The following is an 18,253-nucleotide window of genomic DNA, read 5'->3' as shown; positions in this document are numbered from 1 at the left end:
TCTCTTTACCATTAACAACCACCTCCTTATTAGGGCTAGCCTTCCTTTTTGGCCCCATATTAACAAATTCCTCTTATAAAAATAAAAACAAAAACCATGCACGAGCAACATGCATAGCTGGAGAAACGCAATTGGAAATAAAAGAAAAACCCCTTTAACAAAACCTAACTCACAAACTCGAGAAAAAATCACAACCTCACATTCGCCTACCCACAAAGTTTACAAAATCAAAATAAGTAAATAAATGACTTCTTACTATATCTTGAGTACGTTTAAAGTTACAGAACTTGAAAAATTTGAAAATAGTTCGGAGGCCAAATAAATAAATAAATAAATAAAAATTATGATGATTCCCCCCTCACCCACTCCGGCGGGGCCCACTGAATTCCAGAATCCCCCTATGCCCCTTAACTACACTAAACGTGGTTTAACCGGAGTATTGTAGCAGGCAATCTACCGCTTTATTTAAATTACTGGGTGGCGCGTTCAAACTAAAAATAAGAAGCAATTTATTTTAGTGGCGCCATCTATTGATATACTAGAACAGTTTAGCGGCGGATCGCTTGCTACACTAATGGAATTTACGAAAATTCATGAAATTGTAAAAATAATTTTTTATCCGTCGAAATTTACACTTCTCCATCAAATTTCTCTTTCTACTTTGTCTCAAAATTTCTATATTTGCATCCCTTGATTTTCATCTGCCTAAAAGCAGGTTCGACGAGCGACGAGGAGAGGGCCTTCAGCCTAGTTGGAAACAAGAGGGCCGGTTCAATGCGGGCCCATCTAAGAATCGGGTAATATAAATTTTATAAGTTGTTTTGAGGTGAAGGGGTGTAAGGGCTGGTGTCAAACTGACCATCGGCTCATCTTGGCTATCGACTGCCCTGCCTAAAAAGGATATATATTGGTCTTCCACTCGCTTCGGATGTAATCATCCGAAGTGATTATTAATTTTGGACCTTCTGATATTTGTGTTCTGCGCTGCTTAAAAAAAAGGGAAAAAAGTAGAAGTAAATTTGTTTCTTTTCAACTAAATTCAAAAATATAATCATTAATCTAATAAAACATTTAGTAATCATATGAACTGTAAAAATCAGGAAATGTGTTTTAAATTATTCCTTAAGACTTTTCCTTTCGTAAAGTTTCATTTCGTAATCAGCGGATACGCATAGATAAGTATGGAACATCGGTCTCGGCTTTTAGCGCGTGACGTTCATTTTCGTATTCGGTGTTTCGTTCTACAGCGGTTCCAGTGATGGGTCTCTGATTAATTGTTTTAAATAAATATTGATGTTATTTAATTAAAAACAAGGATTGTTAATGTGTCTCATCATCTTTCCATTATTTATCAGGCAACTTAACACTGTCTCAAAATTCACGATAAACAAAATATAAAAAAATGGTTGACATCACCGCTAAGTTATTTTGGTACCGCACTAAGGAGTGGTATGAAGTCATGGCTGACAAGTTGAATGATATTGTGTATACAGATGACTCTAAAGAGACTGTTGATGTGATAAATTTGTTGCTATTGGGATGGATATTATTAGGTTTAATTGTGTATATTGTAGGAAATATAATAGCAACTCAATTACGAAAGAAAAAAGCAGCTTTTCAGTCGAACGAACCCGAAACTGCAGACGATAAACCTGATGCGACCGAGCATGTGTCATGTGCAGCTGATGATAAATCCTTGGTTGGTGGTGAAACTTTCAAAGAACCTGAAAAATTGAAAGAAAGTTATACTATTCCGAAGTGCAATGGAGAAGATGAAGAAATTGTTGAATGGATTAATAATGTTTTTTGTTGGATTTATAAGCAGCACGTTATTTCTCCCATCATTGCTTCTTTGCATTCTGCTCTCAATGCGAGAACTCGATTGTCGTCCACTGAGGTAAGATACACTTCTATGTTTTCCCTGAAAATGAATAATCCTGTCAGGTTCAGTTTGATTCAGAAAGCATATCATACATTTATTTTATCTTAAAGACCAGGTGTAAGTTTATTTGACATTTTCTGATACACGTTTATGTTTAAATGAAATGTTGTTCTCTAGTATTTCTGTCAAAATTTCATTTTTTAAAACTTTAAATGTCTTTTGATTGTGTATAGAACTTTTTAGATTATCAAAATTGTAGTTTCACATTCAGTTGTGTGAATCTTGCTCAAGAGTGTATTTTTATCACATAGATAACCAGGGCCGAATTTAGCTTCATGCCGCCCCTAGGCAGATTTCAAGTGCACTTATGTGATTTATCCAAGGTCAATTTAAATACTAAAAAGTACTTTTTTTCACAAGGCTTTAATTTTCACGAGCCCGTCGTAATAGAGAAAATTTAAGACTCGCAAAATATTTGAACTTTATATACAGTAAAACCTTAAAAAGCGATACTGTTGGGACCTAAAAAGAATGTTGTAATAGACAGGTCATCGTTATAGACAGTTTACTTATTCAAGCTGACATTTTGCTGGGGCCAGAAAAAAAATGTTATAGACAGGTTATTGTTATAGAGAGCACAGGTTTCACTATATTACTAGCAGTACCCGCACGGCGATGCCCTTGCCAAGAATTTAAAGAAAGTACGTTGAATAAAAAAAAAATCACGTCCCCCCCCCCCCTCCTCCTACTGATGTGAAATGATAATTTTTCTTTAACTAAAATGCGTACACACCTTTAAAAAAAAACCTGTTAAAGTTTCTTTAGAATTTAAAAATACTCGCCAAAACATCAAATTAGATTTACTGTTGCTTTAAAACTTGAAATTATCCTCCAACTGTATAGTTTCATCGCTTAACGTCCCAAGCAGCCACGCTACTGTAACCCTGCCCTTTAGCGAGTAAAGCTGTTTTTTTCTGCAATTTAAAATGTTTCACCAAATAAACAAAAAATGCATCAAATAGCATCTTACAAATGTAGAATAATTCCGCAACTCTATTGTGCATCGCAAAACTCACCAAGTGACCGCTACAGTAACCCACCCAATAAGCCAGCAAAGCAAACGCTGACCGATTAGCGATCCAATCTTTCTAAAAAAAAAAACGTTTAAATGAAATTTTCCTTAGCAGAAAAACAATGTAATTTAAGAACACAGTACATCTAGGACAAAAAGAAATTTCCATACCCTGTAAAATGTTAGACATGTAAGAATTTTTCAAAAATATGCTTACATCGTCGTCATGTTTGCTCCGTCTTTTCTAATTTCTATTTTAATGGCACGTTTGTACTTATTTATGAACCGATATATTTGTTTAGTAAATAATTATACATGTTAAAGGATCATATTTGAAGTTTGTTTCGTGAATTACTTAGATTGGGTTTTTCATTTATCAGATTTTTTAAAACTTTTAATGGCTTGCTTTAATTATTTAGAAAATTACTTCTTTGTCTTGTTCCTTGTTCAAAAAAAAAAGCATGGTTTTGCCAAATAAGTTTCTACGTAGGTTGAATCAATCATTCTAACAATAAGCTAAACAAAAACAATCGCCAATATTAATAATGAGCCGTAATGTACCTATAACGGAAAAAAAACCGTGTCTCCGATATAGTGATGTGGATCGGGTAAATACCCAGTGGGTAGGTAAATATTTTTTTGGGTATTTACCTGGGTATTTACCCAAGGCCTGGGTAAATACCCAAAAACTGGGTATTTTACAAAAAAAAAAGCAAAAAGTGAATGGGGATTTTTCTTTAAAATCTAAATATGAAATAATTGTTAAAACTGATACATATGTTTTACACAGTTTATAATATTTTTTATTGAAAGTCTTAAAATGAAATTATGGAAGAAATATATCGTGAACCAAAGAATCTTTCTTTTCAATGTCATAATTGGAGAAGATGTTTTCTTTTTTTTGTAACCAGTTAAGCTTTTTAGTTTTTGTAGAATGCCTTTTTATACCTGAAATTTGGCTATCAACATTGATTCGGTGTATCCAACACATTTAATGTGAATATCATATTAGACTTTTAAGTTGTTTCACACAATAATTCTTTAAATATTTGATCAAAATATAATTTTTGGGCAAAATTGTTTTCTATATGGTTGGTACAAGGTGCATTCTGAAAGTAATGCGATGGTTTTTTTTCCATGCACGCTTTTATTAGTATGAGTATAATCAAACTACTTAGTTTAGGTGAAGGGGACCCTAAGGTTTTCCGGAAAACCAGTCTCGGGGTTCTCCGCGCTGTGGAAGTGGCCGGACGTAAGTTAATGTTAACCTCTGTGCATCGACTCGTTGCTTAACCAACAACATCTCTTGAGGAGACTAACAAAATGATTCGTGAGGCTCAAGGGTGCCCATATGCAAAATTTTTAAGGGGGGGGGGGGGGGCTCATATATTCACCATAATTTAGCGGGAAATTTCTTCATAGAAACCGATTTCAGTTCTGATTAGAATTATTAAAATTTGGCATTTTTAATAACTTATTAATTAATGGCTGGAAAAGAAATGTTTTTACATTTTTGCAAAGAGAAAAGTAGTAAAAGCAATGAAATTCTAATTTCTAAGAGAGGGCTTGAGCCCCCACTTGCCCCCCTATATGGATGCCCATGGTGAGGCTTACCCGGGACTCTTTTCTGTCCTATTCACAAGTTTTGAGGTGGTTAAAGGACCTCTAAAGAGGACCAGGAAGAGGTTCAAGAACAACGCTCTGGGTGGCCATCAACCAACCAAAACCGACAGCAATGTAGCTCGTGTTCCTCAATTGTTGGACTTTGATCCTCGATTGACTATCAAGATGGTTGCAAACAAACTGAACATATCGTCTACTGCTGTGTTTCGCATTATTCAAGATTTAACGATGAGAAAAGTGTGAGGCAAGTTCGTGCCAAAGCACCTTGCCATAACGCGCTACAAATCTTGCGAGTTCCTGGCCCAGGTGACCCTTGGTTCACCAGGTGAAAATGCTGTCCCAGCCCCCCTATAGTCCTGATGTCGCCCCGACAGACTTCTTTTTGTTCCCTCAGATTTAAGGCAAGAACGAAATGAACCCATTTTTCATCCCTGGAAGAGATCCAATCAGTCGTGACGAAGACCCCAAAAAACGTGGAGGTCCCCAAAAACGCCTTTCAGGGCACTTAGCAGTCATGGCAGAGACGATGGAAGAAATGTGCAGAAGCCCAAGAACATTACTTTGAAGAAAGTGTTTGTGCAAATCTGTTCAATAAATTACTTTTAAAAAAAATTGCATTACTTTTGGAATAGCCCTGCATATATACATAGTGGAATACATACAGAAAAAGTATTTTAGTTGAATATAAATTTTTGAAATAAATACCCATTTTGGGTATTTACCCCGGGTATAAAACCCTGGGTATTTACCCCTAAAAATAAATACCCGGGTATTTTACATCACTACTCCCGATATAATAAAGGTAACAATTTTCAAAGAGCGTTGACTGTTCTTTAAAATCATCGTCTGGAATAGTTTTGAAAATATTCATTGGGATAATATCTAATAGCATAAAAAAACCCTTTCAAATGAGAGAAATATTCCTCAATATCGCCAAAAAATAAATATATCATTCACCTTTAAAAATAAGGTTAACAAAATCAGAAAGAGTCGGATTTTTTTTAAGGACTACGCATCTATTAAATCATACATGAAAACATCGACTTGCAAAAACCTAATCAAAAGGGAAATAATTTCAAATGCCCTGCTATAGACAAAGCCTCAATGCATTAAAAACTGCTTGCCAGAAATTTTCCTTCCAGATACTCAAGTAAGAAATGACAACAAATAATACCGTTCAGCTTTTCTTCAAGCTAAAATTAATCTTTCGCAAAAAATGGAGGAAGAAATTTATTTTGAAATAAATTTTTACTTCAAATGCTTATAAACTTTTTTTGTAGACACATTTCGATGGCTTTAGAGGTTGCCAATATTTTTGAAATCATTTTTTATATGCTTTCCAACAGTACAATACCGAAACAATCGGACCATTTCTTGGCATAGACGTATGTTTCAGTTTGATAGTCTTGTGTAAATGAAGGCTTCTATCTTTACTGCATGCTGTTTATTTTACATAACTTGAATCGCGTAAGAAGAACATTCAAGCTATGTAAAATAAACAACATACAGGCAGGGTCACAGTCTCTGCGAATCCTGCTGCAAATATTGGGCTTCAATGCGTTGCTGTTGATAGGAAAAAAAAAACACACACACACAATCCGCACCTCCTTAATTTTACTTTTTCAACAGATAATCCGCAGATTATCTGCAGAAAAATACGATATAATTCTTTTTTTTTTTTTTAAATTTTAAGCACGTACACACACACAAAAAAAAAAGGAAAATAAATAAAATGAAAAAAGGATATATTCTGAAAAAAGTGAAGGGGCCCAGGTCCCCTCTGGCCCCTCCCACGAGCCGTCACTGATATAAACAATACATATTAAAAATTAAAAAAATATTTTGATTTGTTCTGCAAATAAATGGTTTCCACAAATTTATGGACAAAACAGTATTTAAGCTTTTCTAAATGGAGTAGGCTTTAGCTAACTTACTGAGTGGAAGTAATAAGATGAGTGCTAATAAGCACGAAACTGCAGTCCTCGACTGGAAGTGACTGAGCTGGAGGTGTATTTCATGTATTTCTGTCTTAGCCCTGGCTAATTGGGCAGTAACTTACCGAATACTCCATGGTGTTCAAAGAATGAAATTATTTTTCATTTTTTACAGCAAATTTAATCTCCAGTTTTGAAATCGGTTCTGGGCAGTTCCACGGTGTTGGAGGTAAAAATTTCATGAAATCAGGGTTGGCAAGGATTTGGACAGTATACAGTAAAAACCCTGGTTTTTACCGTACCGGGGCATGTCCTGTCCTAAACCAGTTTTGGACTGTACAAAACCCAACCCTGCATGAAATATACTTTAAAATACCAACAAATTTATTGGTTAACAATTGTGAAACAGATCAAAATATTTTTTTTAATACTAACCAATGTATGTAGAAATGTTAAGCATAAAAAGAATTTCTGATAAAAATTTTTATTTTAACAAAAAAAAATATTTAACTCATGGTGTCACACGTATGAGCTGAATCTGAAAAATGAAACTAGCAAAAGGGCAGTTCCATGATAAGGTCAACCAGATGATCAAATTTTCAAAATTAAAATATGTAAACAAATGAGGTGTCATTTTAAAGGTAAAGAGTTGTATATTTTGAAATGCCTGTCTAAAATTTGATCACTTCAGTTATAAATAAGTTACAGCAGGTTAAACCAAGGTCAACATCTTGAGTATTTTCAAGCCATATTTGGAGACTCGAGAAGAAATTCTGTTTTTTTCCAAAACATTCATGCTAATATTATGAATTGAGATGAATAACCATTTAAAGATACAGAGTGTTGCTGGTGATGCTGCAAAAATGCGTCAAAATATAATTCATTTTCATTTGTAAAAGAATTCCTCTGGGGTACATTAAGTGTTTTACGTCCGACACCAAAATGGGCAGTTAATTATGCTGAGCCAATAATTTCAATGCTACATACATGTATTTTTGGGTACAAAGTAAGAATTTCAATCTCTTTGATGTAACCTATTTTCATTTTGTAACAAGTGAATATATTTTACTAAAATCTAGGTGTCGGACATAAAGAAAATTTTACGTCCGACACTGTTACATTCCTTTAAATAGCATATGTTTTCAACTGTATTTCTCTTTTTTTTTGCCTTTAATTACAAAGTTGAAGTGAAACATGCATAAAAAGCAACTTAGTGAATTTATTGTATATACATTTAGGGTTGATAGGGGTAAGTAGGACCCCTTTTGAGAAAAGGTGTGTTGAATGAACGTAATACAGTTGATTACCCAGTAGCAGAAACTTTCTAGCCAGTCTGCGACACTACTTCCGGTAGTTGAAAATAATCTGCAGCATTATTATTAGTTTTATTTTAAGTTTTAATAAAATACACAAGTCCTTTGTGAAGGCCAAGACTTGGACAATTTTCCAACTGGCCAGTGGCCACTAGACCCGAAAAATTTAGTGGCCACCACTGTCGCTGAGTTTTAAAGCAATAGGGGGGGGGGGGGAGGAAGCAGCTTTCACTACTTTCATAAAAATAAATAGAACTCTACACACTATGAAAACCAATTCTTCAAGACATATTAATTTTAATATGGAAAATTTGCATTGAAATGAGTTTTTAAATTTTTTAAATTAGTAAATGAGAAGTTGGCAGGAAACTGCATTTTAGATGAAATATTTAGCTTAAAGCAAAGCCTTCAAATCAATGAGGATCAAATACAACTGTGCAGATAATAATTCGCATTTTTCAAAAAAATATTTTATAAAAAGAAAAAAAAAGCATGATTTATTGAACACTTTATGTTATCTTTAATAGTTTGTGTTGAGGTAAACATCCAATTCTGTTTTTGGAAACTTAGGTAAGTATTAGTATCCTTTATTTCTATCTTGCGAATGGCCAAACATGGCGTCTACGCGAAAAATTCATGGTTATAAATAGATATTTGAATTTGTTGCATAAAAGTAGCAACAAATTCAAAATCATTAAAAAACTACAATTTATGTGAAATAGTCAGTGTATAGCACATTAGCCTCTAAAGCAATGAAGATAAGATAATATTCTGAAGATAAAATTTTGAAATTTTAAAGACTATAATTAAGAATTATCCAAAAAAAAAAAAGACACATTTTGCTTAATTTTCAGCAGTTTGCATTGCAATAAACATCTAATTCCGTTTTTGAAAACGTAGGCACTTCAAGAGTCTTACGTACCAACATCTTGGCGACCAAACATGGCGACTACGGTAAAAATTAAGATATTAATTTCTGAATTTGTTGCAAAAAATATTTTCAAAATAAAAATCCTCATGAGACTAAACTTTAGTAAAAAAGTTTTGCCGCTTTTGCGTCCAAAGCAATGAGGATAAGGTGAAATTTTCACATAAAATTTTTCACTTCTCAAGAAAATTATTTTAAAAAATAAAAATAAAAAAACGATTTGCTGTAGATTTTAAGTTATTTTCATTTCTTGGCAGAAAGATAATACATCCAATTCATCTTTGTTTTTGAAAACTTTTGCACTTTTCTACTTCGATTTTGTGAATGACCAAATAGGGCGACTATGTTTCTAGTTGAAATGCTGAAGCATCCATCGCTCAAAAAGCGATCTCCAAACGATCTTTTTAAAGTTGTATTTCTTTTTTTTTTATTTTTTTTATTTATTTTTTTCCCCCTTCCTTTCGTTTTGTTCTTTGGTAAAATTATCTGCAGGCCGCCGAAAAATCTGCGACGTACGTTTTGCATCTCGCAGTTTCTGCTACCGGGGTTGATTAAGATCAATTTTGACAAATTTGCCAAAACTATAAGTGTAAAAAGAAATTAGAAACACTAAATGACAGCATCTATGTAAAGTTGGCTAAGGAAGAACCATTATCAATATTCAACCCATATAAATCCTGATGGTTTTCTTTCATGTAAGTTTCACAAATAACTAATCACCAGATTTTGTAGCTGAACTATCAATTCCTACTAAGTCATCATAGTTGTCTTGTATTTCAGTAATACAAATATTTCATCAAAGTTGCTTTTGATTTTCAAATCCTCACTGTTAGGGGGGGGGACTACTTACCCCATAGTGTGAGGACGTCTTATAGCAAAATTTTACGGGGTAAGTGGAGCCCCTCCTCTAAAACAGTTTTTAATAATATTTTACTCAAAAATTCTGACTGCAGTATGCACTTTAAGTTAAACTGTACATGAATGTTTAATGATCATAAAAAATAAATGCTAACCGGGAAACACTTCTTTGAAAACTGCTGCTGAAATTCGCCAAAAAATATTGTTCAGATTTTTTTTTTTTTTTGACTAAGTTTTCTGACCTAGAAAAAAATTTCACTTAACCCAAATACATGCAAAACTAATCACTATGATGAACCATGACATGATCAATGTAAAAAAGTATAAAAACCACATATGGATATTTCAGTTTTTGGGGGGTGACCCACTTACCCCAATGTCCCACTTCCCCCAATCAACCCTACTTTTGAATTTGGTAAATTTTGTTTCAGTATATGTAACCCATAATTTACATATTTATAACAGTAATCATTGTTATGTATTTACATATAAGAGCAATAGTTTACGTCCGACACTGAAAATTTACGTCCGACACCAAGCTAAAAATATTTTTTTAAATATAAATACAAATGTTACGACCAGCAACAGGCTCTGGGCCCAGCTAGGCTGGTCCTAGTCAATTAATTAGTCCCCAATGAAGATCAATGGCCCTCTTAAAGCTATCCACTCCCTTGCTCATTACCGCCTCTTCCGGTAAGCTATTCCAAGTGCCCACGACCCTGCTAAAGTAGTAGTTTTTTCCTGATTTCCAAGTTAACCTGAGATTTAAATAGCTTAAAAAATGACCCCTTGTCCTGCTTTCCCCGCAAAAATTTAATCCATTTACATCTTTCATTTTGATAAATTTAAATAACTGAATCATGTCACCTCTGACTCGCCTTTGCTCCAGGCTATACATGTTAAGCCTATTAAGTCTGGTATCATAATCTAAATCTGAGAGTCCCCTTATTAATTTAGTTACCCTTCTTTGAACCCTTTCCAATACAAAAATATCTTTCTTCAGATAAGGCGACCAAAACTGAACAGCATACTCCAAATGAGGTCTTACTAAACTCCTATATAAAGGCAGAAGAACTTTCTTAGATTTGTTTGAAATAGATCTATTGATAAACCCAAGCATTTTGTTGGCTTTGTTAATAGCAATACTGCACTGTTGACTAAACTTGAAGTCCTGATTTATAAAGATACCCAGATCCATAGCATTTTCTGCCCAATTTATGACTGAACCCTGTAAACGATATCTCATACGCTTATTTCCATGACCTAAAGTAGCACTTGACATTTCCCTACATTAACTGCCATACTCCATTTATCTGCCCACTTAGTAATATAATCTAAATCCTCTTGCAGCTGTTTTACTTGTTCTTCATTTTCAACAATCCCCATAACTTTTACATCATCAGCAAAACAATTCATGCTTCCAGAAATATTTTCATTGATGTCATTCATAAATATAATAAACAAAAGAGGCCCTAAAACTGATCCCTGAGGAACCCCACTTAAAACATCACTCCAATTAGAATGATTTCCTCTCACAACTACTCTTTGCTTCCTACCAGTAAGCCAATTTCTAACCCAAAGTAAAGTTTAAGAGCAACATGCGGTACCTTGTCAAAAGCTTTTTGAAAATCAATATAAACAACATCCACACATTTTTTGTTATCTAAAGCTGAGGTAACCTTGTCGTAGAAATGCAATAAATTAGTAGTACAGGATTTACCTTTCCTGAAACCATACTGCAAACTAGTCAACAGACTATTAGTCTCTAAGAACTTCATGATCTTAATTTTCAAAGTTTCGAAAATCTTACAAATTACCGAAGTCAAACTTACAGGTCTATAATTCCCAGCAATACCTTTAGACCCCTTCTTGAAGAGTGGTGTAATGTTAGCCAGCTTCCAGTCCTCTGGCACCGTACCCGAGTTATAAGAAGCATTGAAAATATTCAAAATAACATCCACTAATTCCTCTGCAGATTCAACTAAAATTTTTGGATAAATATTATCTGGTCCCGGAGCTTTAGTTGCTTTAATCTTATTCAAATGAAATAAAACCTCCTCCCTGGAAAATACAAAATCCTCAAGCTGTATAATAGCTTGTGTCTTGTTAGTGTCAACTGTTGAGATACAGTTATCGTTAAACACACTGGAAAAAAAGTTATTTAGAACATTTGCAATATCCCTAACGTTATGGATTAAATTTCCATACTCATCAACCAAAGGCCCAATTTGACTGTTTCGAGCTTTCCCAGAATTAGCGTAAGCAAAAAACCTCTTAGGGTTCCCATCAATGTCATCTGCCAGCCTTTGCTCCAATACCCTTTTCTGAATCCGTACCAAATACTTAAAAATTCGCCTTGCCTTACCATACTGGAGCCTCTCCACACTCTGACCAGTTTCTTTAAACTGACGAAAGTGGCTTGCTTATAATTAAGAGCTTCTTTAGTCTTCCTGGAGAACCACATGGGCCAAATTTTGGTACTAATACCTTTTCTCCTAAATGGAACATGGTCCCCAACCATTTTAGCAAGTTTATCCTTAAATTCCGTCCACTGCTGATCTACGTCGCTATTTTCCAATCCTGACGAAAAAACCTCTTTCAAGCTCTGCCTAAGTGCAACAAAATCAGTGTTTCTGAAATTGGGCACAAACCTAAAATTATCATCTTTGCACACTTCAAATTTAACCCGTAACCTAATGCTGTTATGATCACTATCTCCAATATGCTCCCCTACACACAACCCCTAAACAAAACTACCTATGTCACAAAAAACTAGATCCAAAATCGCCTCCTCTCCAGTTCCCTGAGTTACAACTTGATCTAAGAAACAGTCACCAATTACTTTTAAAAATTTCTCTTCTTTGCTATTACCAGGATAAAAATTATTCCAATCAATACCCGGAAAATTGAAATCCCCCATTATGATAACGGATCCCTTACTGGACATGTCACTAATAATACGGTACATCTGTTCATCTTGTCCCTGGTTTGAATTAGGTGGCCTATAAATCAGGGTTGGCAAAAACCCGGGTTTTTTTAAAAAAGCCCATGGACCCAGGGTTTTTTGGGTTTTTTTAAATAAAACCCAAAAAAACCCAACTAAAAGTGGTTTTTTTTTAAAGAAATGTGGATTTTTTGTATTTTTTTAGTGAAAATGTAGGGTACTTGTAGCATATTGTAGCGTAAGTATATGGACAAAGCGCAAAAATTGTCTTGGGGTAGAAAAAGCTGGAAAACTAGTTAAAATTCAACGTTTTTTGAAGAAAAGTATGAAAGACGACGAAACCCGAGAATGGTGAAGTTTCAGATTTTTTAGTTTCCATGATTACCAACAGTTAAGGCAAAGCTACTTCTTGAGTAATAAAATCTATTGTTCGTTTTTAATTACATTTTTTTTTTGCATTTTACTTTATTATATTTCATTTTGTTATGCAAAACTTCTGTAGAACCTCAAGTAGTTTAAATCCCTATTTACTGAATTCCAGCTTAATCAAGACATTTCTTTAAATTTTATGTTGCCTGTTTTTCGATTTCTGTATACAGAGTAAGAAATATTAAACTTTTTCGTAAGATAATGAAAATACTGTACATCCTATTCTATTTTCCGTCCGTCCATTTGTAAAACCTGTTAATTTCTAAAAAATATACCTGGTTTAATCGAGATTTGTGACGTGTTGGTTTCCAGAAAATATTTCACACGAAAGCCTTTCGACTAGAGTAGTTTCCTATGTACAATCTACAAATATTGATAAAATCAGAGGTGACAGGACTTAGTCAAGATAATTTGGGTTATTTATTTAACAAGTTAAAGAAAAAAGTTAAATATATTTATTTAAAATGTACATTGTCTGTGGCGAAGAACAAATAAAATAGAAGTTTGAATTGTAAAAGTATTTAAATTAATTATTTTTTTAAAAAACTTCTTAGAAAATTTTAAAAAACCCAAAAGTGGGTTAAATAATGGGTTTTTTTAAATGGGTTTTTTCAAAAAAAACCATTGGGTCCAACCCAATTGGGTCCAATCCGGCCAACCCTGCTATAAATGTTTCCAAAGCGTAGCTTTTTGCCCTTACTGCTCATCAACTCCAGCCAAACCATATCAATATCAGTAGGCTTATCATTTATGACCAATTCATTGCAAATAAAATTGTCTCTAACATAAAATAAAACCCCACCACCTCTTTTACCTACTCTATCCTGTCTGAACAAATTATACCCAGCAATATGTAATAACTCTGCATCAGATTCGGTAGCCCATGTCTCTGTAATTCCAATAACATCCAACTTCTCATCCATAACTATGCTTTTCAATTCATCCATCTTGTTCCTAATACTGCGAGCATTGGTATAGAAAACCTTAAGCATGCCTAAGTTGCTTTTATTTAACACCCTGAAATTTCCTAAATTACAATTGTTAACATTACTACTCTTGTTCGTCACTTTATTTCCATTTCTAGCAATACCCAAAAAAATTTCATTCTCTCGATACCTGATGCTTGAACCATGCCCCCCATTCCAACTTAGTTTTTTGACTCCGAAGCCCCTAAAATTAATCCACTAACCATTTTGACCCCTGTAGAGCTCAGATGCAGGCCATCCCTAGCAATCCAATCCCGTTTACAATGACTCCATACATACATCAATGAACCTGATACTGCGCTTTTCGCAAATTGACTTCAGTAGCAAGTTCAAACACCTCGCACGTTGATTTAGCCAGCTCCTATGCACTCCATACCTGGGAAGCAAACCAACCACTTGGGCATTCGTCGAAAAGCTGGTTGCTTTATCCAACAGGGATTCCCATTCCCTAGAAAATGATATTATAAGGAATAAAATAATTTTATTCCTTATAATATCGTTTGAAAACTGTAATATATGCTTCAATCATAAGTGTACTTTAGAATTATGCTGTTTTTAAAATTAAAATGTAAGCCAATTCACAGACTTTTAATCATTTTTAAGTGAACCATCAATTTCACTATTTGTGTGTTTACGTCCAACACCAAGTCTTTAAATTTTTTTAATTTATACTTTAGGGATCTATTTTGAAAAACTAACATGCGTTTTTTATTCAGTGGGATGTAGTAAGTATCTTGTAAATAAATTTGATCATTTTGGAACAGTTTATATTTGGTAAATGGAATTAAAACTGAGAAATTTTTCTTCATTTTTTACGTCCGACACCATGGAATCGCCCAAAACTAAAATCTTAAGATTCAGGTCAATGGCTTAACCTTTAACAATGTAACTACTTTTATGTCAAAGAGCAATGATGAAATATTAATAACTCATAAATATCTTTTTAATTTTAGAGGTATTAAGTGTCAAAATAGGGATTTTGGTATCTGTGTTCGACGTAATATGTAGAAAATTACCATGTTGTCAGACGTAAACAAAAGTGTTTAAAACTTATTTAAATAACTTTTAATTTTGCTTTAAACCTTGAGTAATATGTTAATGACAATAAATGAGATGTTTAGATAACTATGACATTAAATATCAAATATTTTTCGTATATGGGCAGTTCTCAAAAGGTGGGAACAAACATAGACCTCAACTTTGAAGCTTCAACACCAAATAACTTTCATTTTAATTAACTCAAAAAATTTTGAGTTAAACTATAATACTGTATAGAGACAAGAATTGACATAAATTATGGAAAAAATGCTCTTCAAATGCCCTTAAAAAAATATTTTCTTTGCTAAAAGGCACAATTTTGGACATACCAAAACGTTAACTGAGCAAATGTACCATTAAAAAAAATTTTTTTTTAATTATTTCCATACGTTTCTAAAAAAAATTAAAGGTATGAATCTTACACTGAATAACTTTTTGTTAATATTTTACACAAATAACAAAAGTAAAGATAGATTATTTACTTTGTAAACGATTTTAAAAAAACGTAAGTTTGAAATTTGATGTATGTCCAAAAGTTACGATCTTTACAATGCTATTATTTGAGAACTAAGGATATGATGTTTTCGTTTTAAAGGTATTTATCGATCCTCAGAATCAATTTTTAATTGTTTTAAAGTGTTTTCATAAGCTTTTATGCAGTATCTTAGAAGAAAAAAGCAAAAAATAATAAACCATTTTAATTAAACCTTAATAACTAAGTTCTTAAACTGATGTAAGTATACCTAAGTATATATTTTTGTAATAATTTAGAGTTTTTAATTAACCTTAATAATTCAGTTCTTAAATTAATGTAAGTATACCTAAGTAGTTTTGAGTCGGTGCCAAACAAGCAAATTAATTATTTTTGTAAAGCGTGAGGCGCAGCGGTGGCGTATGGCGACACGCCCCTTCGCCGGAAAATGCCGAGCGTTCACGAAGTTAAACCCGAACGTCGTCGAGTGGTCTCGAAGAAGCACGTGTCGAGTATTTGGCTGCTACTGAGCTTTTGCCTCATATACAACAGTCAAAATGTTTATATCATTGTTCATCATACTGAAGAAGGATTTCTCATCTTGTTAAAAGTTCAAATAAATGCTTTTGTGGGTCATAGTATTATTCAGCGTAAGTATGGCATAACAACTGTAGCCGTTAATTGCATACATGATCCTGAAGATTTTTCTCACTGGTTGTTTGCCTCTCTCGTGCGAGGTCCCAAAGGTTTCAAAGCTCCAACGAGAGGTACTTTTTGTTGTATACGATCTACTAGTATTCATGATTTAATGATGGCGTGTGGAGGGAGCATTTTTTGAAACATTTATGTTTATCGTCGGACATTTCACATTATATTGCTAATTTTATTTGGTTATTTCTTTAAATTTAGGTAATTTAGGGATCTTTGTTTATTTATTGTTTGGCACCGACTCAAAACTACTTAGGTATACTTACATTAATTTAAGAACTGAGTTATTAAGGTTAATTAAAAACTCTAAATTATAACAAAAATATATACTTAGGTATAGTTACATCAGTTTAAGAACTTAGTTATTAAGGTTTAATTAAAATGGTTTATTATTTTTTGCTTTTCAGTTTTTTCGGCGGTTCAATTTTTTTGTTAAAAAGTTTTTATTTTATAATTTTTTGTGGCTATAAGCTACTAATGTGGCTATAATCTGTATGCTTATATTTTTGATTACTTTTGCTATTAACATATATATATATATATATATATATATATATATATATATATATATATATATATATATATATATATATGTATATATATATGTATATATATATGTATATATATATGTATATATATATATATATATATAATCGTATTTTAACAATTATCTGTTGTGTTACATAAATAATTTTTAAAAAGCAGGCTTTATATACTAACATGGGTAGGCCTACAAAAAATGCTGCTCGGATGAGGAAAAGATGTTTAGAATAATCTATTAATGAGAAAGAAAAAAGGTTGGAAGCAAACAGAAAGAGAATTACATTAACACGTTCACAGGAGAGTTTAGGTCAGCGCGAGGAAAGACTGTCGAGAATGAGAAGCTACAATAACGATAGTTTATTGCAAGAAGGTGATACGCAGCGCGCTCGTCGTTTAGATATAAGAGAGCGACTTTCAAATGAGAGTGAAGAGCAACACGCTCATCGTTTAGATCTGATAAGAGAGCGACTTTCAAATGAGAGTGAAGAGCAACGCGCTCATCGTTTAGATCTGATAAGAGAGCGAGTTTCAAATGAAATTGAGGACGTCGTGTCTATACAATCCGTTCCATAGATGAGTCTCGTGAAATTGCTACCTATGGAAAGAAACCTCCAGATAATGTTGTCCCGAAAGATGTGAACAATTGTGGTGGACTTTTATCAGAGGTAAAACTTGCTGCCGAATCTCGTGTGATGTTGAGACGTAACATATCAGTATCTGACGGCCTCGTCAATGGTGCAATGGGTATTTAAAAAAATAATAAAATGGCCATCAATACGTAGGGATCAACTAGAGGAAGGAGAATTACCGGACTGCATATTGGTTAAGTTTGATGATGAAAGCATAGGAAGCAGACTAAAAGATAGCGATGGTTGTGTCGCCATACCTCAGTGGTTGCAACTTTTCAAGGAACGAAAGGTTATGGTGACATTGAGCACAGGATGTTGCCAATAATTCTATGCTGGGCCGTCAAAGTACACAAATTGCAAGGTACGACCCTTGATAAAGCTGTAATAGACCTCGGAAAGAAAGTGTTTGCTAAAGGACAGGCATATGTGGCACTGAGTAGAGTAGAAACACTTGAGGGTATTGCTTTATCTGATCTAGAGCCAAATAAGTTACTACACAAACCTCACGATGAACGAGCTTTAGCAGAAATGCAGAGACTGAGAGCTCTAAATCAAGAGACTGACAAATCTAAAGCTCATTCATCGTGAGTTGTTTTTTTTTTTTTTTTTTGTAATACACAACTCAGTAATAAAAAATCTGTGAGCGAACAATAAATCACTCCTAATATCTCACCTTTAGATAAGGAATTTTTCCAAATTTACATGGGACCAAATTCTAGGTATACTCTTTCCAATAAAAAAACAACTATCGAAATCAGACTATTCCGTAAAAGTTATGCGTCGTCTTACACGAAAAAAGTAAAAAAACCTTTGAGTGAACAATAACTCACCCCTGTTTTCCATCCTTTAGAATAGGAAATTTTTTTCCAAATTTATATGGGAACAACTTCTGGG

At 33.5% G+C, this 18,253-nt stretch overlaps 1 protein-coding gene across 1 annotated transcript in view; it reads left to right on the top strand.

Moving 5' to 3' along the window:
• Nucleotides 1–1,402: 1,402 nt before the first annotated feature.
• The window catches only part of LOC129216466 (uncharacterized), a 66,015-nt gene continuing 49,164 nt past the window's right edge, over nucleotides 1,403–18,253 (top strand). The window contains exon 1 of the mRNA XM_054850680.1: nucleotides 1,403–1,897. Coding sequence (XP_054706655.1) covers nucleotides 1,403–1,897 — 495 coding nt within the window. The remainder of the gene's footprint in view (nucleotides 1,898–18,253) is intronic.

The sequence above is a fragment of the Uloborus diversus genome, chromosome 2 (genome assembly GCF_026930045.1).
Source record: "Uloborus diversus isolate 005 chromosome 2, Udiv.v.3.1, whole genome shotgun sequence".
Lineage (NCBI taxonomy): Eukaryota > Metazoa > Arthropoda > Arachnida > Araneae > Uloboridae > Uloborus > Uloborus diversus.
Note: the sequence above shows the minus strand (reverse complement) of the source record. Positions and strands in the feature narration are given on the sequence as shown.